We start from the raw sequence: 27,814 nt of genomic DNA on the forward strand, positions 1-27,814 counted from the left end.
ATATTCCAGGGAGCTGGAGAAGAGTCAAGGTAATCTTCATACCCAAAGCGGGTAAGGAGAAATACGAAATGGCGATAGATTTTCGACCGATTAGTCTTACCTCCTTCCTTCTTAAAACGCTAGAAAGAGTTTTAGATATACATATTAGATCTTTACCAAATGGGAGGTAAATCTACGGAAACAGCTCTTCATATTGAGAAGTCATTACATCAGAAACAATACTGGATCCGACGATTGCTTCAGAACGCATCGGTTACCCAATTTGTAAGTAGAGGTACTCCATAAGGTGGGGTCCTGTCTGCACTTCTATGGGTTCTAGCTCTGAACATGATTTTACTGCGACTCAACAGAGGGAGAGAGAAGGTAGTCGTGTACGCTGATGACATCGTGATTCTAACAACAGGTTTATTTACTTCTTCTATTACCGAAATACTAGATGGAGCTCTGGCAAAACTAAGTAGATGGGGTGCGAGCAGTGACCTTAATATTAACCCAAGTAAAACGCAATTAATATGGTTTACAACTAAGAGCAATATTCCTCAGTTCAGACTTCCATCAATCAGTGGGGTTGAAATTCCGCTTACAGACAGAACGACCCATCTAGGAGTAGTGCTAGATTCGAAGCTTAACTGGAGGCACAATGTGAAAAAGCAGGTAGAAAAAGCTTATGCAGCTTATTACACTTGCAAAAGAGTTATCAGCAGAAACTGGAATTTAAGCCCAAGCTCGTTTGAATGTATGCCGCCACAGTAAGACCGATTATGCCACAAGAAGCATTGGTAGCCTGCAGAAAGCATACAGTACAACGGCTAACAAGCGTACAACTATCAGCCTGCGCAGGAATAACTGGAGCTATGAGATCGTACCCAGCAAAGGCACTTAATGAAATGTTACCAATAGACTTACAAGGTCGTTTTTTGGAATGCTAGAATGTTTGGTCGTAGTGTTATCTCAAACAGCTAAAGGAGTACTAGCAGCCCATCAGGTTTTACTACCGCTACTCTAGACTTCAGAATAGAGTTTAAGGTAAAGTTCCCCACGCAAAAGGAAAGGGATTTGAATTCAGTAGTCAAAGAGAATACAACTGCACTTTACACTGATGGGTTAAAAATGGATTCTGGCGTCGGCGCCTGTGTAGGAATATTCGGAAGACCTCGAAACCCTTCCCCTAAGAAATTGGAATAGTATTTTTCCCGGGATAAGAAAAGCTTGCAGGATAATTAAAAACCATCCGCAACAAGCTATCGGAATTAAGCACATTTTCAGATAGTCAAGCAGCCATCTTAGCTTTAAGCCAATACAAAAGTCGTTAGACAATTCAAACAAGAACTTAATACTTTTGCGCACGATAAAGACATCACTCTCAACTGAGTATCTGGCCATAGGAACATAGAAGGAAATGAGAAAGCTGATATGGTACCCCCAAGGCGTGCGCAAACGGAAGATCTTCTCGCTTTTTCAGAAGTAGGCCGTTGACAGATGGACTAACACGGATACCTGCAGAATGACTTAACAAAGATAGCCTAATTTCAACAAATCTAGAACTGACGAGTTGTTCCCAAAACCCCGACATATTCATAATTACATTTCAGGAAGATGAGACAAAACAATATATGTAAAAGCTGCAATCAAGAAGAATCTTAGAAATAGTGTTTCACTATCTGTGTGAGTGCCCAAGTGTAGGTGTTCTACAACATAGAATGCTGGGGGAATTCTCGACGGTCAACTTGAAAGAAATTGCAGAAAAGAAAATTGATGACGTAGATAGATTCATAGTCAAATCAAGATGTTTCGACTAATAAAAAGTTCATAGTAAAAAAATACCAGTCTAACGGTTAGACGCGATAGAAGTGAAACCTTCCATAAAACAAACTGAGAGAGAATAAGACGAAAGCAGCATTAGGAGCGGGATAATTATAGGTTCATTATAATATTGCTATAAAGTTCATATTTTATTTTCTTCATTTTATTATTATTCATCCTCAATGTTTTCAATTTCAACAAATGATACGAGTGGCTTATGATAGATAAAATATGATACAAATGCTTTGGTTTCGATGTTGTCAACATATCTTTGAAATACCGCGTCAATGGTTGTTTTTGATCGTGTTGTCGATTCAGTGCGATTGTTACACATTTTTAAATTGAATGTTGTATTGAGAACGTCAATTAAAGGAACCACTGTGTCCAATGCAAAATTTACGTTAAAATCGCCACTTAAAATCATTGGAACTTTATTGTAATCTTTCCTAAGTATCCGCGATACTTCTGGTGTATACTTTATTAAATTTTCGTGAATGAATTCCGTGATGATATTTATTGATTTTTTTTTCTGTCGATACTCACGACACTTTTCTATATTATTTTTCGGCATAATTGCGGTAAATATTTAAAAATGAAAATATTTACGAATACAAAAATACACACGCGGTTGCTATTATGAGCGTCCCCAGCAAAACCTGCGTGACCGAAACTCTAACACAATTACATTTGTTTGAATGTTACAAACACATATGCACGCAGGTTTTGCTGGGGCGTGACCGAAACTCTAACACAATTACACATATGCACTCGTATTTGTTTGAAAATCGACTTTTTTTTTTGGTTCTCCGTCACCTTTGGAAAATGTGTAAACAGTAAGCAAACTTTATTCATATATTTTTCCTCATTTTTGCATCAGTAAAATTAAACAAACGCCGTAGCCGAATGGGTTGGTGCGTGACTACTATTCAGAATTCACAGAGAGAACGTCAGTTCGAATCTCGGTGAAAACACCAAAATTAAGGAAAACTATTTTTCTAATAGCGCTCACCCCTCTGCAGGCAATGGCAAAACACCGAGTGTATTTCTGCCATGAAAAAAAGCTCCTCATAAACATATCATAAAATAAAATAAAATAACTGTATAAAAATTTTTTTTTTCTTGTGATTCGAACCAAGAATTTTGGATCCGAAGCTCACATTGCTAGCCGCTCGGCTATCGCGCCATGCTGTCGGCGCTGGCCTAAAAGTTATTTAGTTCGTCGCTACGTTTATATGTAATATTCGTAGCCAAGAGTGTCGCTTTTTTCGTTTCACTTTTTCTCAAATCACTCCCAACGATTCTAAAGAAGTTCTCACTTCAAAAAGTAAACAGGCATCTTTTGTGCTAATTGGGTCTGGGCCTTGGCACTCAGACAACACCTACACCAACCCACCAATGAACTCTCCCCGCTCAAGGTATTTATTGAATATTTATAAAAGCTGATAGCCAATTGCAGATCAGTTTAAAACAAAAAAACATCAGATTTTGTCGAAGCCTTGAGTTGCCCAATACCATCTTCAACATCTAAAAGCTTTAAGGTTAACGAACCAAAATTAAATGAGGAATTCATGTTCAAGTGACCTTCATGAATCAGATCAGAGTCTACTTCAAAATTTTACCGGAAGAAATCTGCAAAAAAAGATTAGCTGCATCTACAGAAGAATATGCTTGATTTTCATAATAGTACACAACGGAATAAATACTTGAGCATGATTTCCTGCATTTAACATATCGCTAGAAGGAACTACCTTTTATTTTTATGTAGTTAAGTAAATAGAAATAAGAAGAACGGAAAGTATAGCTGTAGAAATAGAGTCAATGATCGAAAGTAAATAGAGAAAGGTAAAGAAGGTAGCGAAAGCGAGAAACAGTAATGTATGTACATATATACTTATATAGAAACTAACTTAATATTAAATATAATTTCCATTTACATTTTTATCCATTTAATAAAATTTCAAACAATATTTTTATTAGCTACTTAATACTAATTTCATTTTATTAATTCAATTTTATATTAATTTATTCTATTCTATTATTTTTATATTATTCTATTAGAATAATTTTCCAGAATCTGGCTTAACACCGGCCACCTTGAAGGAATCCAACAGATTTCAGTTTTTGTTTTCCACCGGTAGCACGGCGAGTTTGTGGATAGGGCGTTGTACTTCACCAGACCTAGTAGCAATGTCTGCGACGCGAATTTTGCCAACCGCTCCGGGAATGGTTGCGGTTACTCGACCCAGCACCCACTGCTGCGGTGACACGTTGTCTTCGTGTTTGTTCTATTGGCCGACTCAACATTGGTGAAATCCTTGACCATAATTTGGCAAGAAGATGGGCTACCGAGAACTCTAAACGCGGAAGAGATTTTGTCTTCAGCGGAGCTACTCTAGACTTTGAAGTAAGCAGTGTGCATTTCGAACCACTAGCGAATTGGTTACGTATATATACGCAGCAGCTATACGCTCTTATTGAAGCGTCGGAAAAGCCATGAATTTGGCAGCTGGCACTCGACTCTGTATTTACATACCGAGGAATGTTAATTGATGGAAGCTGCAACAAATTGGCTTTAAAGTTTTGCGAGCTAGTGTCAAGCCGCAATGAAGTCGACTCATCACAGTCTAGCTTTTGAATCCAAAGTTCTTGTAATAAGATTTTAGCTTTAGTAATCAGCGGGGCTAATAAACCAAGAGGGTCAAAGAGGCGAGCGGAAACTGATAAAATATTACGTTCAGTTGATCGCAGCTCACTAAAATTATGTTCCAGAATGAAGCGAAAAATATCATCTTTCGGCTGCCAGTGGATTCCCAGCGTTTTGGTGGAGTCAGTATCGCTGAGCTGCAATAATTTTTGGAGACTCTCAATTATTGGAAAACCACTTTGCTAATTTCAGGCCTGCCGATTGTAAAATTGCATTTACTTCCTGTTGTATCTGGGTGAGGCTTTCTATACTGTCGGATCCTGTTAATAGGTCGTGGACATAAAAGTCATTCCGAATGACTTTGGAACCGAGTGGATACTTGGCTTTATTTTTGTCGCTTAGCATTTACAGACACCGTGTGGCGAGAAATCGCGCAGGCGCAGTGCCGTATGTTACGGTGTTTAGTCGAAAAATTTGCAAATGCACCGATGGATCCTGTCTCCACACTATGAGCTGGAAGTTCCTGTCGTCTTCGTGCACCATCGGGCCGATACATCTTTGTGATGTCGGCAGTCATGGCATATTTGTGCAATCGGAAGCGAACGATGGTCGAAAATAGCTTCTCTTGAACGATCGGTCCGACCATCAAGGTTTCATTCAACGCAATTTGTGCTGATGTACGACTCAAGCATCAAAAATTACGCGTAACTTGGTAGTTGTGCTCTGCGGTCTTAACACACACTAGTGCGGAATGAAATAGTGCGGCTCACTCGCGAGTCGATAATTTGTTGGACTCATATGCTCCAATTCGAGATACTCTTGCATGAAGTCCAGGTACATTTTACGAAGTACTGGATCTTTCAGCGTCCTTCTCTCCAGCGCCTGAAACCGCCGAGCTGCGATTTCATACGAATGAGCGAGTGATTTGCGGTCAGTTTTGATAGGCAGTCTGACTTGAAGCCTTCCACATGGGAAAACCTGTGTGTTTTCGAAAAAAGTTCCTCACATTTTGCCTGCTCTGGAGTCAGTCGTGTGGAATTTACTTGTGCAGGCATTTCTTCCAATTCCCAGAATTTTCGGATTGTAGCATCAATGCTAGCAACGCTTTCTCAAATTGACATAATGTGCTACTTACTTGGGCACTGGAGCTATTATTTTTGGCATGGTTGGTTAGAGTGGTGACTCATCCAGAATCCAACTAGCGCTTCCGCACCATTTTGTTGCCACATTCTCGTTACCAACTTGTTTAACAGCTACTTACAGCAAGACTATATCCAATCTGTGCGGTTTAGGAACCTTATTAGGCAGTTGACGTCTATGCCAGACAGTTGCTCGAGACTCTCGAACAGCGGTTTGCCCAGGGTTAACATTCTCTCCTTCCATAGGGTAGGGCATTCACAGAGGAAATGGAAGATTGTTTCTTTTTCTGCGGTTGTTTACAACAATGACAGTATGTGTTGTGAGGGATGCGGAATTTGGCGGATTGTTTTCCGATAGACCAGAAGCGAGTTATGACTGCCGTTAGTCTACAGGCGTCCCGTCGTTTCATGTTTATCAATGTCGACGATTGCTTGAGGTTGTAGGTGGGCCATAATGTCCTGCTGATTTTACATTTCGTCTGGTCTCCCCATCTACAATCCGCGATTCGGAGGTATTTTTGGGAAATTGTGCTCTTGACTGCACCTAATAGTGTGAATACCGATTCTGCAAGAGCGTTATTCATGGCAGATCCCCCTCTTGCAGATGACCTCGCTTTTTCGTTACCTTCAATGTTCCGATGCCCCGGGACCCAAATTAAGCTAACTTTATGGTTTTCACTCCAGATGATGAGGCTATTCCTGCTTTGTTCCCCCACTTAGAGGTTGTGTTGCAGTGCCTGGATTGCAGCTTGGCTATCCGAAAGAATAACTAACTATATTGCTCTTAAAAGAGAAATCTGTGATTAGTAGCCTACAAGCTTTCTAATTGCCAATAATTCCTGGCCAGACACTGCTGGTATTAGGGAGACGTACAGACTTCTCAATTTTAAGTCTGTGAGAATATATACCAGCTCCAACACCGCAGTCCATTTTACTGCTATCCGTATAGACTGTAGTGTCGAAGTTATTTCGAGAGAATCCCTTATTCCATTCTTCCTTAGATGGAAAGGGAGTGGCAAAATTCTTATTGAATGTTACCGTCGGGACGATGTAGTTAGTCCTCACCGAGAATAACTGAGTTTGTGACAACAACTAGTTTCTTTCCAGCGACCCGCTTCATTTAAACTAAATGCAATCATGGTTGCCGTCTTCTTAATATGTAGGTCTATTGGAATAACGTGTGTCACTGCATTGAGAGCCTTCCTAGGACATGATCTGATTGCACCGACTGTTATTGCACAGGCTGATCTTTGTATTCTGCCGAGTAATTTGGTACTGTACTCTCTCCCTAGAGCTTTCCACCGAACCATGCGATAAAATAGGTCGTATAACCGCCTTATACAGCCATAATGTATGCTTAGGTTGAAGACTCCATCTTCTTCCAACCATACGCTTACAGGCATATAAAGCAATTTCTGCTTTCCTTACTCGTTCTTCGATTTTTAATTTCCAGCTTAGTTTGTAGTCCAGAATTACCCCTAAGTACAGTAAGGGGCAAACTCCATTCCCTATTTTTTTTCATATTATGTGAAAAATATACAACAGATTTAAGTTTAATCGGTTTTGTTAACTAATGTTAATCGATAGAATTCGATTACACTATGTGTGAAATATGATGTCACGCAAATGTTTGCCTTTTCATTAACGCTCGTTGAGCTCGTTTTTTTGCATTTTCCATGACTTTTTTTAATGTATCTGGTCCTATGGCTGCAATTTCTTGTCGAATATTTTCTTTTAAAACTGTAAGTGTCTTCGGCTGGTTAGTGTAAACCTTTCCCTTCAAATACCCCCACAGAAAAAAGTCGGGAGCAGTTAAGTCAGGTGAACGCGGCGGCCAGTCAAAATCACCTTTTTTTGACACTAATCGACTTGGAAACATTTCGTTCAATAAATAAATAGTCAGGCGAGAAGAAATAAATAGTCAGGTTGCACAGTTTGAATCTTGTACGGAAACAACTTCAAATCGATCCGTAAAATACGTCGCATTGACCTTTTACTGATGCCCAAAGCCTGAGCACCGCGTTCAGTCGAAAGATTTGGATTTTCCTGTAAAAGCTCCTGTGCAATGGTGATATTGATGTTTGATCTAGCTCTGCGGTGTATAATTGGACGCGGCACATTACTGAGAATACCAGTAGATTTAAATTTAGCATATAATACACGAATTGTCTTAGGATCAGGTGCCTTTTTCCGAGGAAATTTTGCACGAAACGCGCGTTGAGTCAGAATAATTGAGTTCTGATTCTTAATGTAAAGTTCGACGATTTCAGAACGTTCGACAGGTGTATACTGCGACATGGTTAGAATTCTACTGACGTCTACTTTTTAAAATGTCATACTTTAAGCCGCATTTACGTCTACGTCAAAAATTATGGCCAGTTTACATTAGGGAATCGAGTTTGCCCCACCCGCCGTCGGGATTTGCAAATTGTCCCGCCACTTTTCCACTTCTACGGGATCCTTCGGGAACGAAAACAGTCGTTTTTCGTCCTGTGAGCAACCGCGTACGCGACACAACCTATCGTTGCTCATTTTTGCACAACATTTTAACTTTTTTATTTTCACAAATTTTAATTTTTTACAACACAAGCGCTTTTAAAAAAACGCAAAATTACTGACCGCACTTTAAACACTCGAAACCCGAAATTTTTGTTTTTGTTAAACGTAAGCGCTTTTAAAACCCGAATATACTTTCGCCCTTTCAAATTTGCAAGTTTATGCAACATAAATAAAAAAGCAATGAGTCGCTTTCGAGATTTCACAAAACTGAAATCCCATTAACTTCTTGCGATTGACATTTATTATTCTGGCGCAATTTTCCAAATTCCATAGGGCGGAATAAATCACAAAAAAAAGCACCAGTAATGTCAAATACATTACGCCCCTCACACAAACTTTTCTAATAATATCTTACATTGCTAATTGATGTTAATAATACTCACTTGTTGTTAAATTTTACGAATTGCCTTTACCGCTGTTAACTTTTGGTGAAAAGAGTGTCTGTTGTGATAAGTTTTCATGAAACGAGTACCCTTCAAAATTCCATACATTCCTGTCACTGAGACTTCTCTATACATTAACGTTCTCTGTACTGCTTTTTACGAAAACTAGACACAAAGATAAACTGTCACGAATACATAGAAGAAGTACTCACACAAGTTTACCCGAATGCCAAGTATCTCATGACTGTTAACGAAAGTATATATAACGGACATAGCAAAATTCTTGTACAGCCGACTACAAATAACACACTCCGCCACGCCTGTACACCATTCGACATCAAACGCTCAAGTTGAACGGTTACATAGTACACTTATCGAGCTCTGTCAAAGTTTAGCTGCAGAAAATAAAACCGCTCCTGCTGACGAACTATTCAACGCAGTTCGCCAATGCAAAAGAACGATCCATTCAGCAACAGGATATAAGCCTGAAGATGTTTTTTATGACCGCGAAAAGTATCCTGATATCAAAGAAATACTTGTGAATAATCAGAAGAAATTACTGCGATATCACAATAAAAGTAGGAAAGACATAACCTTCCAGCCTGGTGATACAATTTACAGCCGAACAGACCGTCGCAATAAACTTGCAACGAAATACAACAAACACAAAGTGAAAGAAGATCGTGGGGACACAATCCTAACAGTTAGGGGGCAATTATACACTGTAGATTCCCGACGCTTTTGTCCTTCACTGGGATGGCAAGCTGTTTGCAGAAATCCGAGGCACAGAAAAGAAAGATAGATTGTCTCTCGTTGTCACAGGAGAAAATATGGAAAAACTGCCGGGGATACGAAAAATTGAAAGTTCAACTGCTGATACAATTTCCACCAAATCATCGAGCTTCCACTTGCACAAAAAATTATGTATTTCTGCAGCTATTGCATCTCCCAATAGCTGCAGAAATACATAATTTTTTGTGCAAGTGGAAGCTCGATGATTTGGTGGAAATTGTATCATTTGATACAACAGCTGCTAATACTCGGGTTAATAATGGAGCAGCGTTCTTGCTTGAAAAAAGGTTGGGCCGAAATCTACTTTTCTTTCCCTGTCGTCACCATGTTAGTGAGTTGCTAGTCAAAGCAGTGTTCGAACTAATTTTTGGCAAATCATCAGCACCGGAAATTCCCTTATTCAATCGTTTCTCTAACAACTGGAAAAACATTAATTCTAAGTCATTCAAAAGTGGAATATCGGAAAATGAAGTTCGGAAAATCTTTACAATAGCTGAAGTGGAAATATTTAAGAATTTTTGTCTAACTGCATTAAATAGTCACCACACTCGTGCAGATTATAAAGAATTACTACAGGGTGGCTTATGAAAGCCGCTACCAAAAAAAAATTGAAAACTTTTCTTCTTTTTAAGTTATCTGTTCCATTTTTGTTTTAATTTGCAGATTGATCTTTAAAATTTATTAAAATGGATAACTGGGACACGCAAACAAGAATTTGGATAGTCCGCCGCTATCACGCACTGGAGTTCGTAGTTTTGGTACAGAGAGAGTACAGGCGGATGTTTGGCGGCGATCCCCCGAGCAGATGGACCATAATGAGACTGGTGAATAATTTTGCTGAGCAAGGAACAGTCGCAAGAAGGCCTTATCATCGAAACCCACCAGTTCGGACGGAGGAAACGATCGCTGCTGTAGCTGCATCTATACAAAGCAATCCAAGGGTTTCAACAAGAAGCTTATCTGCTTAACTTGGTGTCAGCCGACAGTCTTTGCAAACAATAATGTACAAAGATTTAGACTTATTTCCCTACAAAATTAAAATTGTTAACAAACTGAATGCAGCAGACTTGCCGATTCGCTTGGAATTTTGCCAGAAGATCCTGCAAATGGTGGAAGAAGACCAAAACATGTTAAACTGCCTTTTCATGTCTGATGAGGTCCATTTCGATTTAAACGGCAATGTGAACAAACAAAATTGTCGAATATGGAGCACTTCTAACCCACAGATACTCCACGAGACGGAATTGCATCCTCTTCGTGTGACAGTGTGGTGTGCGGTTTCTTCACGCTGTATTGTCGGGCCTTATTTTTTTGAAGAAAATGGTCACACCGTTACGGTTACTGGAGACCGTTATTTGAAAATGCTGAAAGAATTTTTCAACAGACCTACGCCGAAAGAGAATTCCTTTCAACTGTGTGTGGTTTCAACAAGATGGGGCAACGTCTCACATAGCCCAGACTGTTATGACAGAGTTGCGACGAAAATTTCCCAACAAACTGATTTCAAGAAACTCCGAATTTCGTTGGCCCCCCAGGTCGCCTGACCTTACTGCACCTGACTTTTTCTTGTGGGGTTTATGTAAACAAGAAGTTTATAAAACAAAGCCAACAAATTTGGATGAACTAAAACAATCCATTCGGGCAACAATTGCGGCTATTCCTGTCGCAACTCTCAAAGCAGCAATGAACAACTTTTTACTAAGATGCCGCACTTGTGTCAACGAGCATGGGGGCATTTAAATTCAATTATTTTTAAAACTAGTTAAGCTACATTTAATAAAATTTAATGACCTTCAACTTGAAAAAAAATAAATGAATTCCATACACTAAAAAAAAAGTTATTTGAGTTTCTTAATGTAGAAAAATTCATCAGCCACCCTGTACAACTATCGTTGCTCTTTGTTGCAAATTTTTCACAAGTACGGTCACCTGGTGCAACATCACACGCAAGGCTTATGTCGAAGTGCCTATATTGCTACAAAATGTTTCTGTTTCGCGAGCAATTCGTGGTAACGACTTCAGAGATAAAGAGTCTAAGAAGCGTTTGTATTTTTTTAACCTGCATCTACGTTCCATATTGGTTTCGTTGTGTGGATCCAATAGCTGCTCCACAAAATGACCTTAAGCTCATTCAAGATGTGATTCTATATTTCGATAAGAATGTATCCAATGCCTTGTTACATAAAATTAAAAATCATTTATAGTATTTGTCGGTAGAGGCGGTTGGCCTTTCATTTTATGATGATCAAATTCCTTAACATATTAAGCGAAAAATGGTGGAAGCAATTACTAGCGATAACCAGAAGGAAGATGCTGTTCCAAAGAGAGTTATTGCAACAATGTCAGAAATAACGCTTTACGGCAGCAAGAATATAAATGATTTTAATTCATCAAGAACTAAAACATTCTTTACCCGAACAAGTTTTTTGGAATCAAATTCTTCAACATGGCAAGAAAGTGAAGACTATATAGCGGGAAAACGAATTTGTCAGCATTTGTCTGTAGTTAATGACGCTGCAGAGAGAGCATTGAAATTGATCACAGACTACAACAGATCGCTTACTTATAATGAAGAAGATAAACAGTACTTACTGCAAGTTGTTGAGCACTACAGGCAATTATATCCATCTTACACCAACACATCTCTCATTAAATAGACAATCTAATTATTTAATTAAAATTATATTAAATTAAAATAAATTATATAAATAAAGTTAAATTATATATATATTAAGTATATACATATTAAGTTAAATTAAATTATATAAATTGGAAAGAAAAAAAAATTTTGTAAAAATTGTGATTTTTTGAAATTGTCCATACTTTGGGGTCAAATGGGCACGGTTAGGCATCATCGGATCGGGTCAAAAATTACACCGTTTTTCATTACTCCTAACCTCATGTTTTAAGACCCGAAAATTTATGGATTTCCACAAAAAAAAAGTTACGGCCAGTCTAATGCACACGTTGACTCGTCTACGAAATTCACACCATTTGAGGTCATTTTTGGGGTAAAAATGAGAACCGAGTCAAATTCTGGGCTCAATTTGAAGTCGATGAAGATGAAACATCTGAGTCAGATGATAATCAGGATGACCGAATTTGAAGGGTGATAACCCTACCTGTAAGGCAGCCCCGGCGAGCGAGGATAGAGAATACCGTAGAAGTCAGTCCCGAGTAGCAGTAAAAGAAGCACGCCCTTTCTTCTTAAACTTATTATACAATGAGATGTATTTTTATAACAAAATATTATAAATTAACACCAATAAATAAATAAATTATTAGTTAAAGAAGCACCGTCTTCCTTCTTACATATATATATATATATATAGCGTACACCTTTCTTGGATGTTTGCCCGAGCTCCTCCTCCTATTTGTGGTGTGCGTCTTGATGTTGTTCCACAAATGGATGGACCTACAGTTTCAAGCCGACTCCGGACGGCAAATATTTTTTATGAAGAGCTGCCGAGTGCCATAGGTTTGCCATTGCCTGCCGAGGAGCGACCGCTATAAGAAAAACCCCCTTTCTTAATTTTGGTGTTTCACGCCCCAACGCATTCGGCTACGGCAGCGCCACAGCGTGACCATAAGTTTCTCCTTTCCAGCGACCCGCTTCATTTAACCTAAATGCACTCATGGTGTCAGTGCATTGAGAGCCTCTCTAGGACATGATCTGATTGCACCGACCGTTATTGCACAGGCTGATCTTTGTATTCTGCCGAGTAATTTGGTATTGTACTCTCTCCCTAGAGCTTCCCACCAAACTACCGAACCATACGATAAAATGGGTCGTATAACCGCCTTATACAGCCATAATTTATGCTTAGGTTGAAGACCCCATCTTCTTCCAAGCATACGTTTGCAGGCATATAAAGCAATTTCTGCTTTCCTTACCCGTTCTTCGACGTTCAACTTCCAGCTAAGTTTGGAGTCCAAAATTACCCCTAAGTACTTTGCACTGGTTGATAAAGACAGAGTTTGTCCGTTGATATTTGGTAGGGTAAAAGTTGGTACCTTGTATCTGGTGGTAAAAAGCATAAGTTCTGTTTTACGCGGGTTTAAACTTAGCCCACATCCTGTGGCCCAAGAGTTAAGCTCGCCTAACGCCCTTTGGATGATCCCACTGATCGTATTTGGACACAGTCCTGACACCATTAACACCACATCATCAGCGTACGCCACCACTTTTGCCCCACCTCCGTCAAGTTTTGTTAAGATTTTGCTGATCACACATAGCCAAAGAAGTGGAGATAATACTCCCCCTTGTGGAGTGCCCCCGTGGACCTTCTTGGTTATGTTGATATTACCCATATTAGCTTTGATAATCCTCGTTTCTAGCATGGAGATGACCCAGTTACTAATGCAACTGTCCACCTCCAGGTCTACCAACGCCCGTTGGATGGCATCTGTGCTAACATTGTTAAAGGCGCCCTCGATATCCAAGAATGCCGCCATGGTATAATGTTTGCTCTCTAGAGAGCCCTATATTGTTCCGATTACCTCGTGAAGCGCTGTCTCCGTAGATTTGCCTCTAAGGTATGCGTGTTGTGCAGTTGATATACCAGAGCTCTTCAAAGAGCTTCTGAGGTGCATATCCAAAAGTCTTTCAAAGGTTTTTAACAGGAAAGACGAAAGACTGATTGGCCTGAAGTCCTTCGCTGATTCATGTCCTCTTCTACCTACTTCTGGTATGAAGACGACCTTGACTAGTTTCCATCTGGAATATGGCCTAAGTTTAAACACGCTTTAAAAATTTCCTCTAGGCATGGTAGGATACAGTCCAAGGTTTCCTGTAACATCTTTGGAATGATCCCATCTGGCCCCGGAGATTTAAAGGGTGAGAAAGATTTGATTGCCCATGCAACTTTTTCTTTGGTAATAATCTCATTTGCAAGATGCTGTGGATTATATTGGCTCCGCCTAATGTTTCCCCTCTCACTTTCGTAAGCGCTGCATCTCGGAAAATGCGTGTGTAGCAGAAGCTCTAGCGATTCTTCTGCTGTAGCAGTACAAGTTCCATCAGGTTTCTTGACCCAAGAAGCCATTGAGTGGTATTTGGAAAGAACACGGCTGAGCCTAGCAGAATCCCTAGTGGATTCGACTGACAAACAAAATTCCCTCCAGCTCTCTTTTTTGGCGGCCCTGATTGCCTTCTTGTACTGTCTCCGACTTTCTCTGTACAATTCCCAATTTCCCGTCGAGTAGCTGAGGTTAAACGTTGATCTAGATTTTTCCCTTACTTTTAAGAGCTCACTACTCCACCAAGGAGGGTGAGTTTTTTTGCTAAATTTTATGGGGCAGGACGTTTTGCAGGCCCTACCAAATACCTTTTGCAGTGTTATGACCCTACTCTCAAGGTTTTCCGTGAGAGTGATTTGAGGGATAGGAATCTCTGCTAACCTCTTGTTTACTGCATTTTTGAACCTCTTCCAGTTGGTTCTTAAAGGATTTCGATACGGTAGGGGTGCATCTACCTTAAGGTCCAAATCGTAGAGGATCCAACTATAATCAGAAAAGGACCTTTTATTGGAAACCCTCCAATTAGCTTCCCTTACTGAGCTATTTTCAGACAGTAGAGTAACATCAATCACTTCCTCCCATCCTCTGAAGTACTCCGTACTAGGAAAGGTGAAAGTGGGAGTGTTACCCCTGTTACATACCGATAAGTTAGTCGGTCGTTTGTCTCAGAGCTTCCCCACAACGCATGCCTCGCGTTGGCATCGCATCCGAGTAGCAGGTTCTTATTTCTGGCTTCATACACAAGCCGACGAGGCTCCTCGGGTGGTGCTGGCCGATCATGTGCCATGTAGATGGAAGCCAGTATGATGCCGACACCGTCAGCGGCTTCTACCTCCACAGCCGTCACATCCTGTGAACAATATGATGGGATTAAAAATATGTTCAAATGTTTCTTAGCTACAATACAAGATCTGGGATTACCTTCAGTGCGTTTGTAGAAAAGGTTGTGGTTGTTCCCAGTAAACCCCTTCACCTCGGTGCTCCGCACCCAGGGCTCCTGGATTAAGGCGATGTCAACGTCCTAGTCCGCCAGGAGAACGGTTAGGTTGTCCTTTGCAGTCCGCGAGTGCTGCAGGTTTATTTGGACAACCTTGAGACCCATACTGCTGGTCGCTTTACAATTCGACGGCGTCGCCAAGCTGAACTCCCGGTGCTGCTAATTAGCGCCATCGTTTTTGGTAGATGCGGCGTCGTCAAGTTGCATGCCTGTGAGCAACTCGTTGGCGCCGTCAACCTCGTCCTGTTCATCCTCCGGATTTGCAGATCGGAATATCTTCAGTTGCGTTTTCCTGACGCCGAACCGAAGTTTATTGTCCACTTTTCCCAGTGGCTCGATACTCTCCTCCGATATTTGGAGAAGGAAGGACACACTGTTCTTTTGCGGAGCCTCCGCTTTGATGATGCTCCAGTCATCCATCGGAACAGTGCGGTTATGTGCCTGCAAGTATGGAATAAGTTGCTTGGCTTCGAATTCCATGTTCGGAATCCAGATGCGAGCCCTCGGCCGTCGAGGGATTTCGCTGGCCGGGATTAGTTTGAGCCTCAAGCCTTCCCAGTCGCTCTGGATCTTGCCCACAACTGTTTGCAGGAAGTTAAGGGAGAGTTGATCATCGCACTTGATCACCCTGTATCCGCGGACCACCTCCATTGAATCAAATCCTGGCACATGACCCTCCGGGTTTGCCATGACATGATCGACGACAATGCGGGACAGCCGTGCCTCGATTTCGGACCACTTATCCGATGCAGGTTTACCGCGGTTCGTTATTTCATCAACCAACGCCATTTGCAGGTGATCCCGTGCCACCTCATTAAATGAGCGTTTGGTTGGTTTTGGTATTGAAGCAGTGTGAACCGCCACTTTGTGCTTCTTTGTTGGTTTGTCGCTTTCGTCCTGCGAACGATTGCGTTTCACGGCTTCTGCCTTCTGGGTGGCCTGGAACGCCAGGTACTCATCGACCACCTTTTGGCACCTTGCCTTATCGGCCGCGTCCTTTGGATGAGTTTTCCCTTCAGCCTCATTTTTATTTATTCTTCCGAGAATAATCAGAGACCTCTGCTAAAGCTTATACCTGGACGGGCCTTCTTTAACGTTTTGGCGCTTTTGCCCCTTGGCATCAGCGGATGTGGATGGTTGATTTAAGGTTGATGGCGTGCTATGGCTCACAGCTTTGCCATCAACCGTCTCTTGGCTGGAGGCCAAGAGTTCGTCCTCTGAGGAAGTTCCCAACTTCCTCAGTTCGTTGGTGTCGGTCCGTGTTGTCCATTTGTCCATCTGTTGTGTCAATGGGTGCGACCGTTTATCCGTTCGTTTTGGGTCTGTGTCCGTCCGCTTGTCCGTCTTCTTTGTAGTCTTATCCGAATTTTTTGTTTGATTTTGTTGTTTATTCATTCTGTTTCGTACGGTCACCTGCCCTTCCAGAAGGCTGCACATGTCGCCATGTGCGGTGACCAATGAGGATTTAGGGGAAATAAAAAGTCCGCCTTGGCAGCGCCCCATACCATGGTAAGGCCACCCTTACAACCTGAGGCGGCCTGGTGTCAGGAGGGCTCCGTTAAAAGACAGCCTAGTTTTATCCCCCGGCTGCCAAACCCACCCAATAGGCACGGGTCGCGTTACACCTTGGGTTGAGGGAGTTTTTTTAACGAAGTTTACGTCTTCGACCTGTGTGGTTCGCGGGAGACCTACTCTCCTACCTTCCATATCTGGGAGGCGTTCCCCTATCCACCACCTGGGGACGCGCCCTATGGGAATAACAGGTTCCCCATGCTTGCACTCTTCCATCCAATGCCACGCTAGCATTCTTTACGTCTACTTCGTCCCCATTTATAGATGCCTTGAACTTCACACATTTCTTTTATTTCTTCGTTTCGTATGTGAACGAGTTTCGTGTTTCCTCATATTGATCTGAGCGTCTGCATTTCCGTACTTCTTCTTCTTCTTAATTGGCACGATAACCGCTTACGCGATTTTGGCCGAGTTTAACAAAGCGCGCCAGTCGTTTCTTTCTCGTGCTAACCGGCGCCAATTGGACACACCAAGTGAAGCCAAGTCCTTCTCCACCTGATCTTTCCAACGCAGAGGAGGCCTTCCTCTTCCTCTGCTACCACCAGCTGGTACCGCATCGAATACTTTCAAAGCCGGAGCGTTTGTATCCATTCGGACGACATGACCCAGCCAACGTAACCGCTGGATCTTTATTCGTTGCGCCATGTCTATGTCGTCGTAAAGCTCATACAGCTCATCGTTCCATCGTCTGCGATATTCGCCGTTGCCAACGTACAAAGGTCCAAAAATCTTACGCAGAATCTTTCTCTCGAACACTCAAAGCGTCGCTTCATCGGATGTTGTCATCGTCCAAGCTTCTGCGCCATACGTCAGGACGGGCATGATGAGAGTCTTGTAGAGTGTTAGTTTTGTTCGTCGAGAGAGGACTTTACTGCTCAGTTGCCTACTTAGTCCAAAGTAGCACTTGTTGGCAAGAGAGATTCTACGTTGGATTTCCAGGCTGACATTGTTATAGGTGTTAATGCTGGTTCCCAAATACACGAAGTCTTTTACAACCTCAAAATTATAACTGTCTACAGTGACGTGGGTGCCGATACGCGAGGGCGCCGACTGTTTGTTTGAAGACAGGAGGTACTTCGTTTTGTCCTCGTTCACCACCAAACCCATTCGCTTTGCCTCTTTATCCAGTTTGGAGAAGGCAGAACTAACAGCGCGGTTGTTAAGGCCGATGATATCGATATCAACGGCATACGCCAACAATTGTACGCTCTTATAAAATATTGTGCCTGAGCGATTAAGTTCTGCGGTTCGTACGATGCTCTCCAACATCAGGTTAAAGAAGTCACACGACAGTGAGTCACCCTGTCTGAAAACTCGTTTGGTATCAAACGGCTCGGAGAGGTCCTTCCCAATTCTGACGGCGCTGCTGGTGTTGAGCAACGTCATCTTACATAGCCGTATTAGTTTTGCGGGGATACCAAATTCAGACATCGCGGCATACAGGTAACTCCTTTCTGTACTGTCGAATGCAGCTTTGAAGTCGACGAAAAGGTGGTGTGTGTCGATTCTCCTTTCATGGGTCTTTTCCAAGATTTGGCGTATTGTGAATATTTGGTCGATGGTAGACTTTCCAGGTCTGAAGCCACACTGATAAGGTCCAATCAGTTGGTTGACGGTGGGCTTCAGCCTTTCACACAATACGCTCGCTAGAACCTTATAGGCGATATTTAGAAGACTTACCCCGCGGTAATTGGCATTTCCGTACTATTAACACTAAACCTACCGACATATTATTTATACCTATTTCTACCGATGGCGGTCAAATGACCGCCTTTGAAATAAACATTATAGTATTTCCAGTTGATTGTATTTAATACTAAATTTAGCGTAAAGAATAAACACGAAATAATTACTATATAATAAGTAAAAACCATTTATTTTTCAAGCTTAAGGAGTAGATTTTTTGAAACAAGGCTCGAAACTGAAAAATTATATGTTACTTCAGTAATTTACATACATATCCTTATTCAAACTGAAATAAAATTTATTCCATGTCGTACTTTCCACAGATGGAGGGTCTCTCCCGTAAACATTTTCCACAAACATTTTTTTTACATGTAGAACAAATTTTAATGGTTTTATGTTTTTTGCAATTTCCGATTTGACACGTTTTTCCTCTTTCAGAAATTGTAGTGGAATCTGCTACAGTTTTCGCCATACTTTCCATTTTTTCTTGTTGCGATATCCTTTCTCCAGTTCTCCAGTTATACTATAAAATCCATGCATTTCTAGCAGCTTAATCCAGAATGTTGAAAAATACCTGAACGGGTCATCTATTTGATTTAGATTTTGTAGCCATTTGATCCGTCATATCCATGCCAAATTTTGTGCTTTATAATGGCACAAACAATAGTTTCAGGTATACATGCACCTGTTTCTTCAATTTTTAATAGGACTATGTTTAAGTTCGTGCGGTTTTACAACAGATGGCGTAACTTGATTATTATTCCATCGATCCACATTTCCAAACATTCATTGGAGAGCTACTGTCGTAAGGCACAAACGGCAGTATAAGTTTTTTATTTGAAGCGTAAACAACAATATTTTTACCACACTTGAAAATGTCGAATTTCGTGCCAAATAATGTGTTTTTGCGGGGAATTCTTCTTCATTATTTTAATATGAAGAAAAAAGCAGCCGAAAGTCATCGTATCTTGGTGGAAGTTTATGGTGAGCATGCTCTAGCTGAGCGAACGTGCCAGAAGTGGTTTGCACGCTTTAAAAGTGGTGATTTTGGCTTGGAAGACGAAGAACGCGAGGGTGCGCCGCCAAAGTTCATGGATACCGAATTGGAGGAATTGCTCGATCAAGATCCGGCTCAAACGCAAGAAGAGGTTGCAAAAACTTTGGGAGTTGATCAATCAACCATTTCCAAACGTTTAAAAGCCATGGGAATGATCCGAAAGGTAGGCCATTGGGTGCCGTATGAATTGAAGCCAAGAGACGTTGAACGCCGTTTTATGGCATGCGAACAACTGCTTCAACGGCACAAAAGAAAGGGTTTTTTGCATCGAATTGTGACTGGCGATGAAAAGTGGGTCCATTACGACAATCCAAAACGTCGGGCAACGTATGGATACCCTGGCCATGCTTCAACATCGACGTCGGCGCAGAATATTCATGGCCTGAAGGTTATGCTGTGTATCTGGTGGGACCAGCTGGGTGTTGTGTATTATGAGCTACTGAAACCGAATGAAACGATTACGGGGGATGTCTACCGACGACAATTGATGCGTTTGAGCCGAGCACTGCGAGAAAAACGGCCGCAATACGCCGATAGACACGACAAAGTTATTTTGCAACATGACAATGCTCGGCCACATGTTGCACAAGTGGTCAAAACATACTTAGAAACGCTCAAATGGGATGTCCTACCCCACCCGCCGTATAGTCCAGACCTTGCGCCATCCGATTACTATCTCTTCCGATCGATGCAACATGGCCTGGCTGACCAGCACTTCCGTAATTACGATGAAGTCAAAAAATGGATCGATTCGTGGATTGCGGCAAAACCGACCGAATTTTTCACAAAGGGAATCCGTGAATTGCCAGAAAGATGGGAAAAAGTAGTAGTAAGCGATGGACAATACTTTGAATATTAAATTTGTAACCATTTTACGTCAATAAAGTTTCAAATATTACATATTTATGTTTCGAACCAAGTAAGATAACTTTTTTGTTCGGTTTGCTTTTGTAAATTGTTAGAGTACAATTATTTAATTTGTAAAGCTGCGTTGGAAAACGCGGCATTTTGTCTTTCTTTTCTTTTGCAGGTTTGGGTAATTCCCTCTTGTTCGCCCGAATAATTCCTACAAAGGTAGTTCTTTTTGATAAAAGTTTTGTTGCTAAAGATATTTCGTCCGCCCCCTATAAATGGTTCAGTTAGTTTGAGAACAACAAATTCACTAAGTGGTATTGCTAATGGCGTCGTCTCATCTTTTCCCAAATACGGAAATATATTTACTTTCAACGTCCGATGCCAACCAGAACTTGATTCCGAACTTATCGGGTTCATTGGGCATATATTGCGTAAATTGGCATCTAGATTTTGTCGCAAATAGCTGTTCATCAACAGTAATATTTGCACCTGGTTTGTAGCAGTTTTGACTATTTTCTATAAATGCATTCCATACCTTGGAGATGAGAGAAAATTTGTCAGTCTGCAGACGCAGGCTCCGTTTGCTTCTTCTATCAAAAGGAATAAATGGCATAATTTCAGTGAAACGACTTCTGTTCATTGTTCGTGAACAAAATGCAAGACTCCATTTCGTATTCCATATATATAAAACGTTCAAGTTTCTTATTTCGTATGCCCTTCATAATATTGCGTTTCGAATATCCCATTTGCCCTGATATTTCTCTGAAAATTGTATGACGCGGAGATCTTCCAAGTCCAGAAATTTGCTGAATTCTGATCGTTTTCTTCACATTCATCTTCTGAACTGGAGAACAATCTCATTCCTTTTCGTCCCCTACGCGTGTTCACATTGTTCTCATTCTCATTATCCGTGTCGAATAGCTCAGAGTCAGTGTCTAATGGATCTATATACTATCCCCATTCCCAGAATTCTCTTATTCATCTACTTCAGAGCATAGTTCGCTTATATTAATTATTTCTTCCAGCAATTTTCTTTGCATTGACATTTTAGGGCTAAATTTTTTGAATTTGTATGTGAAAAGTTCTTTCATATAATATGCAGAAATTAGTACTTACTATTTTTATTTGTTTACTACCTAAACTTTGCATCCTGTACCCAGCATATGTAAAACAAACTGTAAGCACGTGGCGTTTTCCTAGAACAACTTCGGATGACATTTTCTTAGCAAACTACTTTTTTTGTGTTATGTTGGAGATTTCATTGCAGATAACTTCATAAAATTTCATATATATTCTAGCGGTCAAAAGACCGCTCAGGGTAGACAAGGGTAGAGTTGATATTTATTATCAGGAAAAACGAAAGAAGAAGAGAAATATATATGAAAAATTTAACTCTTATATATTATAGGAAAAGTCGTGCAGTAAGTTCAAAAAATATAAAAACCTTAAATTAATTAATTTTGACTAAAGTCTCAAAAGCGGTCATTTGACCGCTCTGGTAGGTTTAGTGTTACGTGTAACTGCTGTGTCTGCGCGTGCCTCGATACCGTAAGTCATAATTGGACGGACACATGTTTTGTAAATTCGCGTTTTGCTTCCGCGCTCATGTGTTTATTTCTCCACACTATGTCCTTTAAAAAGCCAAAAATACGTGCTGCTTTCATAGCTTGAGTTTTAACCTCATTGATCAGATCTCTATATCATGTTATGGTAATATAGTTCCCAAATATTGAAAGCTCATTACTTGTTCGACGCTAGTTAAGGAATGATTTCATTCACAAATAATAAATAAAAATAGTTAAGTAAATTCTAAGTATAATCATGCAGGGCTGAACAAATCCAAACATATTTTAAGAATACCAAAAGATAAACATATGTATTTTAAGAATAACAAGATATAAACATGTTTTTCTTAAACGCAGGCAAAGAAAGTAATATACAAGTCGTGTACCTAAAACAGTAAGATGAGGTATAAGTTAAATACCACTGTCAAATATGTTGGCAGTCAGTCCAGTATTAACATAGTGTTAATAACTACCCTAAATTAAATTAAAAAAAAAAAAAAAAATTTTTATATTTTTCCAAAGTCAAGCAAGTATTTAACTATCTTCTTAGTCTTTAACTGGCGATTCTGCCAGGAGTACCATATATATTGATGCTCCAGTGAGTGGGCCAAAATATAGTCATCCTGTCGCAGCAAGGATATACGTACATAATCCTTCCTAATAAAGGTAAAAAAATAAAGGCCGTAAGGAATTGAAGTGAAAATACAGTGAACAAAGAAATAAAAACTTTAGTGATAGAAAAACGAATCGTGAGTCTTCCATTAAAAAAATAAAAACAGTGATCTAATTCTCATAGAAAGGAGCAGATGAGAAAATCTTTGGAGAAACGTAATAAACTTAATCCACGAAGAAATTTGGACAACATTGACTTTATGAAACAACTCGACGTGAACACCATGATTCAGCAGATGGCCAATTTGCATGTAATGCTTCAGAGTATCCAAGCAGAAAATGCAACATCAAGAGCCCGGATAGATCAGATCCAAGTTAACCCAGCATAACTTATACCAATCCCACCAATATCAACCTGGACGTTTTTAAAGTACTACCGCTATTTGACGGCAATATCTCCGAATACCGCGTATGGAGGGAGATGCCTTTAGACTTATGGATGGAATTAGTAATCATAGGAATTCCAACAGATGCGTTGATGCTCTATCAATTATAAAAACTAAAATACAAGGTGCAGCAGCTTACTTATTGACCAACCATAACAGAATATTTAATTTTGATGCAATCAGGAATAGATTGGACTATACCTATGCCGATCAACGACCTTTATATGTGTTGCAGGACGAGATGAAGAGACTCACACAAGGTAAACATAATTTAAGTGAATTCCATGGGAACGTGAAGAGAACCCTGACGCTAATCACGTCAAAAATACCTATGTCTGGTCATAGCCAAGAAGTGACCAAAGCAATGACTGATGAGGCAACACAAGAAGCGGTAAGAGTGTTTAAGGATGGAATAAATAACTCATATATTCGTTCCACCCCATACGGAAATCCTAAAATGGATTTAGAGCATGCATTTGCAGTAGCCAGTACCATAGAGCACTATGACGAATATCGAAAGTTACGTCTAGGCTATGCACAACAGAACATTTATCCAACCAATAATAAACCCTACTATGAGAAACAACATGACTAGAGACGTCCCATGTATCAGCAAAAATACAACCATAGACAGCCGTCATCACAATTACCAAAACCAGGACCCATGGACCCAACGTCTGGAAACACAAAATTCAGGCAACCAACTCAACATCGAAACAACTACTACGACGTGAATAGAAACAATAAAAATTGGAAAAGACCACGAGGTAACAGTGGCCAGTTCACCAATCAATACCAACAACCAAAACTCATTCGGAACAACAACTTAACATCCGTAAAAGACAACTCTAGCACAATTGTAGAGACAGATAGACAAAATCATTTAGTAAGTAAGTATCAGGTTAGTCCATAAGTTCGTGCGTTTTTTAAAGGTGGTTTTAAAATTAATAAAAAAGAAGTTTAAAGTATTTATTAATCAATAATATATTTTCCTTCATTATTTACAATGTCTTCCCAACATTTAAGCAAATTTTTAATTCCCTGCTCAAAAAAATGTTTGTCCTTGGAGCCAAATCCGGCTCGATATCCCTTTTTATAGCTTCTTTTGAGGAGTAGTTCTTGTTATTCATATGGGATTGAAGTCCACGGAAAAGGTGATAATCACAAGGTGCAATATCCGGAGAGTATCGTGGGTGCGGCAATAGCTCCCAGCCGAGCTCTTTCAGCTTGCCTAATGTTTGCCTTTCGGTATGAGGTCTTGCGTTGTCGTGGTGAAACAAAACTTTGCGTCTATTCGCTAAGGACGGTCGATTTTTTTAAGTGCCTCATTCAGGTTTGATACCTGATGGGAATAATAATCAGCAGTTATCATCTGGTTTGGATCCAGAAGTTCATAATAAACAATACCGGCCATATCCCACCAAATAGACAGGAGAATCTTCTTGGGGTCGGTTCTGGTGCTTCATCTTTATCTAACCATTGGCGTTTGCGAACAGGATTGTTGTAAAGGACCCATTTTTCATCACCAGTAACGATACGGTTAAAAAACTTTCATTTTCAAGTCGTTGCAGCAGCCGAGAACACACATTCACTCTTTGCTGAAGGTTGGCGACGGAAATTCTATGCGGAACCCATTTTCCCGGCTTTGAAACCTTTCCCAACTGAACCAGTTGCCTGTGAACTGTTCCATGCGATGAATTTACCTCTGAGCTATCATAGCGATTGTCAAATTTGGCTCAGTTTCCACGACTTCGAGCAAGGCGTCGGAGTTAAAGACTTAAGAACGACCAGCGCGCGGGGCATCCTCCACGTCTCAGTTACCACTTCGGGATTTTGAAAACCACTTTTGCACAGTCCTTACACTCACGGTATCCTCTCCGTGAGCAGTGTTTATTTCTGCAGCAGCAGTTGTTGCATTTGTATCCCTTTAATAAAAAAAATACAAAATATGCCTCTTATACGCGTTCGAAGATTCCATCTTTTTTTAACAACGCGTGCTTCTATCCGGGATTAAAATCACTTGTTGAATGCGCAGTATATCAAAGAAAATATAAATAGTTCCGTTATAATTTGTTGTATGCAAATATCGTACAAAAATTAAATTATGGGTAAAATACGCACGAGCTTATGGACTGAGCTGATATTTGAACTCATAAACGGGTTGCCCAGTATAGAAATGAATGATGGGAAAGTAAACTATAATGTTTTTGTAGATATAAAGGGTTTTTCAGTAAGAGCGCTTCAACTTTTGAACTTTTTTGAATAAAACACAAACGGTTTGACTTTTTTAACTATTTTTTTTTATTATCGAGTTTGAACATATACATTTAAGTATGAAATTCGATTTCTTTTGCATGACCACCGCGTGCACGTTTTACGAAGTCCAATCGTTGAACCCAATTTTCGACCACTCTTTTGCATAAATCGGCCGAAATTCCAGCAATTTCGCGTTCAATATTGGCTCTGAGCCCACAAATCGTCGCCGGCTTATTACTGTAGACCAATGACTTCACATAACCCCAAAACGGGACGGCTTGTTAAATGGGCCGTCAAATGGCCGTAATGCTCTTAACCCTCCGATGTTCATATGGGTCTGGCCAGACCCATTCGATCTTTAAATGTATGTAGATCTTTTATTTTTAATATCTGAGGCTTCTTAGTCCATGACTTCTTAAAATGTAATGTGCTAAACACAATGAAGTAGCAAAATTAAGATTTTTGCTATATTTGTTGTAAAAATAATAATTTTAAACTAATTTCGTTAATTAAGCTCACATGGGTCTGTGCAGACCCATATAAGCTTCTCATGTAAATTGGTTAACCGTTAGGTGTAAACAACTAAACTGTTAGCGTAGGCTGCGGCAGAGATAATTTTTTAGTTGACATTTGAAAATTAAAGTGAACACGTGTTTTTTAATTAGTGGGAAGTGTTTTTTTAAATAAAATGGAACAAGTAAATATGGATGAAGTTGATGTGATGACGCGTTTGCTTCGTAAGCTAAGTGCAGCAAATGTAAGTCCGGAAGAACGTCAACGACTTCAGGCCCAAATTGAAGAAATTATGGGACAGGAGTCCGATCCATTTGAAACAAGTGGCGACGTAGAAGATGATGAATATTTTCCAGATGATGATGACTTCGGTGAAGCATCAGATATAGAACAGGAAATCGAGTTAGAGGCTGTTTTGGATGAAAACCATGATGATATTGAGGATTTGTATAGAGAAGCTATCGCCCTTCAGGCTTCAACCACAATGGAATCATGCAGCACATCTATTAGCCAGGGCCTTATATACAGGTCGAAAGATGGTAAGATGTGGAATTCAAATCCTCCACCACCTGGAAGGCCTCGTTATCACAATGTTACAACTTTTACTCGTAAAGGGCCACTACGAGGAGCGTCACCGAGTCATAAAGCTCTTTTCAAGCTATTGCTGTCTCCTGAAATCGTAAGTCTCATTGTGAGGGAAACCAACAGAAAAGCCGTTGAAGCGTTTCGTCTATGGAATGAAAAGCATCCCAGTAATAAACAGCGTTCTTGGGTAACGACTAACGAAGACGAAATGTATGCTTTTTTTGGGATGCTACTTATTGCTGGTGTATTCCACTCAGCCAGCGAAAGAATTGTGGGCCAGTTACAATGTGCCAATTTATAAGGCCACTATGTCATTGAATCGGTTCAAGAGCTTAACTACTTTCATCCGTTTCGATAACAGTGGTACTCGTGCTGAGAGGTTGAAGCAAAGCAAATCTGCTGCCCTGGACGATGCATGGCTCATGCTGATGCCCAATTTAGAGAAAGCATACACTTGTCGGTTACATGTCGATGAACAGTTATTTCCATATCGTGGGCGCACTCGATTCACCCAATATATTCCGAGTAAGCCGGCAAAATATGGCATGAAAGTGCGGTGGATTTGCGATCTGTTTCAAACTACCCTTTGAAAGGTATAATTTATACCGGAAAACCACCAGGTGGCCAGCGAGAAACGAATCAAGGTGAACGGGTCGTCATGAAATTGATGGAAAATTATATGGACAGCGGTAGGACTGTTTATGCTGACAATTTTTTTTCAACATACAACTTGGCAGAAATGTTGATGGATCGTAGAGTGGCTTTCGTCGGTACCGTAAGAAAAAATAAGACCTTCATTCCGCATGAATTGCTTAACCCGAAGCGTGATGTTAAAAGCACTTTATTTTGTTATCACAATAAGAATATCGCTCTGTGCTCATATATGGCAAAGCCGAGAAAGCCAGTAATTATGTTATCCACTGCCCATTACCGTCAAAGCACCGATCCATTGAAAGGATTCAAGCCAGATCAAATTTTGGACTACAATAAATTTAAAGCGGGGGTAGATGCAATGGATCAAATGTTGACTGGCTATTCGTGAAAACGCTCGACAAACCGTTGGCCACTGGCAATGTTTTATAATATGCTTGATATTGCCGGTTTGGCCTCATTCATCATCTATGACGAGCTGAATCCGGCAAAGCAGAGTGATAAGAGGCGCTCATTTATCATTGAATTGGCACGGCAGCTAGTTATCCCACATATGACGAAACGAGCGACTAACCCATTAGTATGGAGGTTTGCTCATATAAGACAAGCAATGAATCTTTTCAATATCAAGGTGAGTATGAATTATATACACACCTACATATATCTCCGCGTATAAAGAT

General features: G+C 40.4%; 1 protein-coding gene across 1 annotated transcript; it reads right to left on the reverse strand.

Moving 5' to 3' along the window:
- Positions 1-15,495: 15,495 nt before the first annotated feature.
- On the reverse strand, positions 15,496-16,614 carry LOC129250600 (uncharacterized). The gene is made up of 2 exons (XM_054890207.1): positions 16,432-16,614; positions 15,496-16,332 (listed from the first exon to the last, which is right to left on the reverse strand). Exons 1-2 carry the CDS (start codon positions 16,612-16,614, stop codon positions 15,496-15,498), a joined length of 1,020 nt encoding a protein of 339 aa, XP_054746182.1.
- Positions 16,615-27,814: the final 11,200 nt, after the last annotated feature.

This window comes from Anastrepha obliqua, chromosome 6, assembly GCF_027943255.1.
Source record: "Anastrepha obliqua isolate idAnaObli1 chromosome 6, idAnaObli1_1.0, whole genome shotgun sequence".
Taxonomy (NCBI): Eukaryota; Metazoa; Arthropoda; class Insecta; order Diptera; family Tephritidae; genus Anastrepha; species Anastrepha obliqua.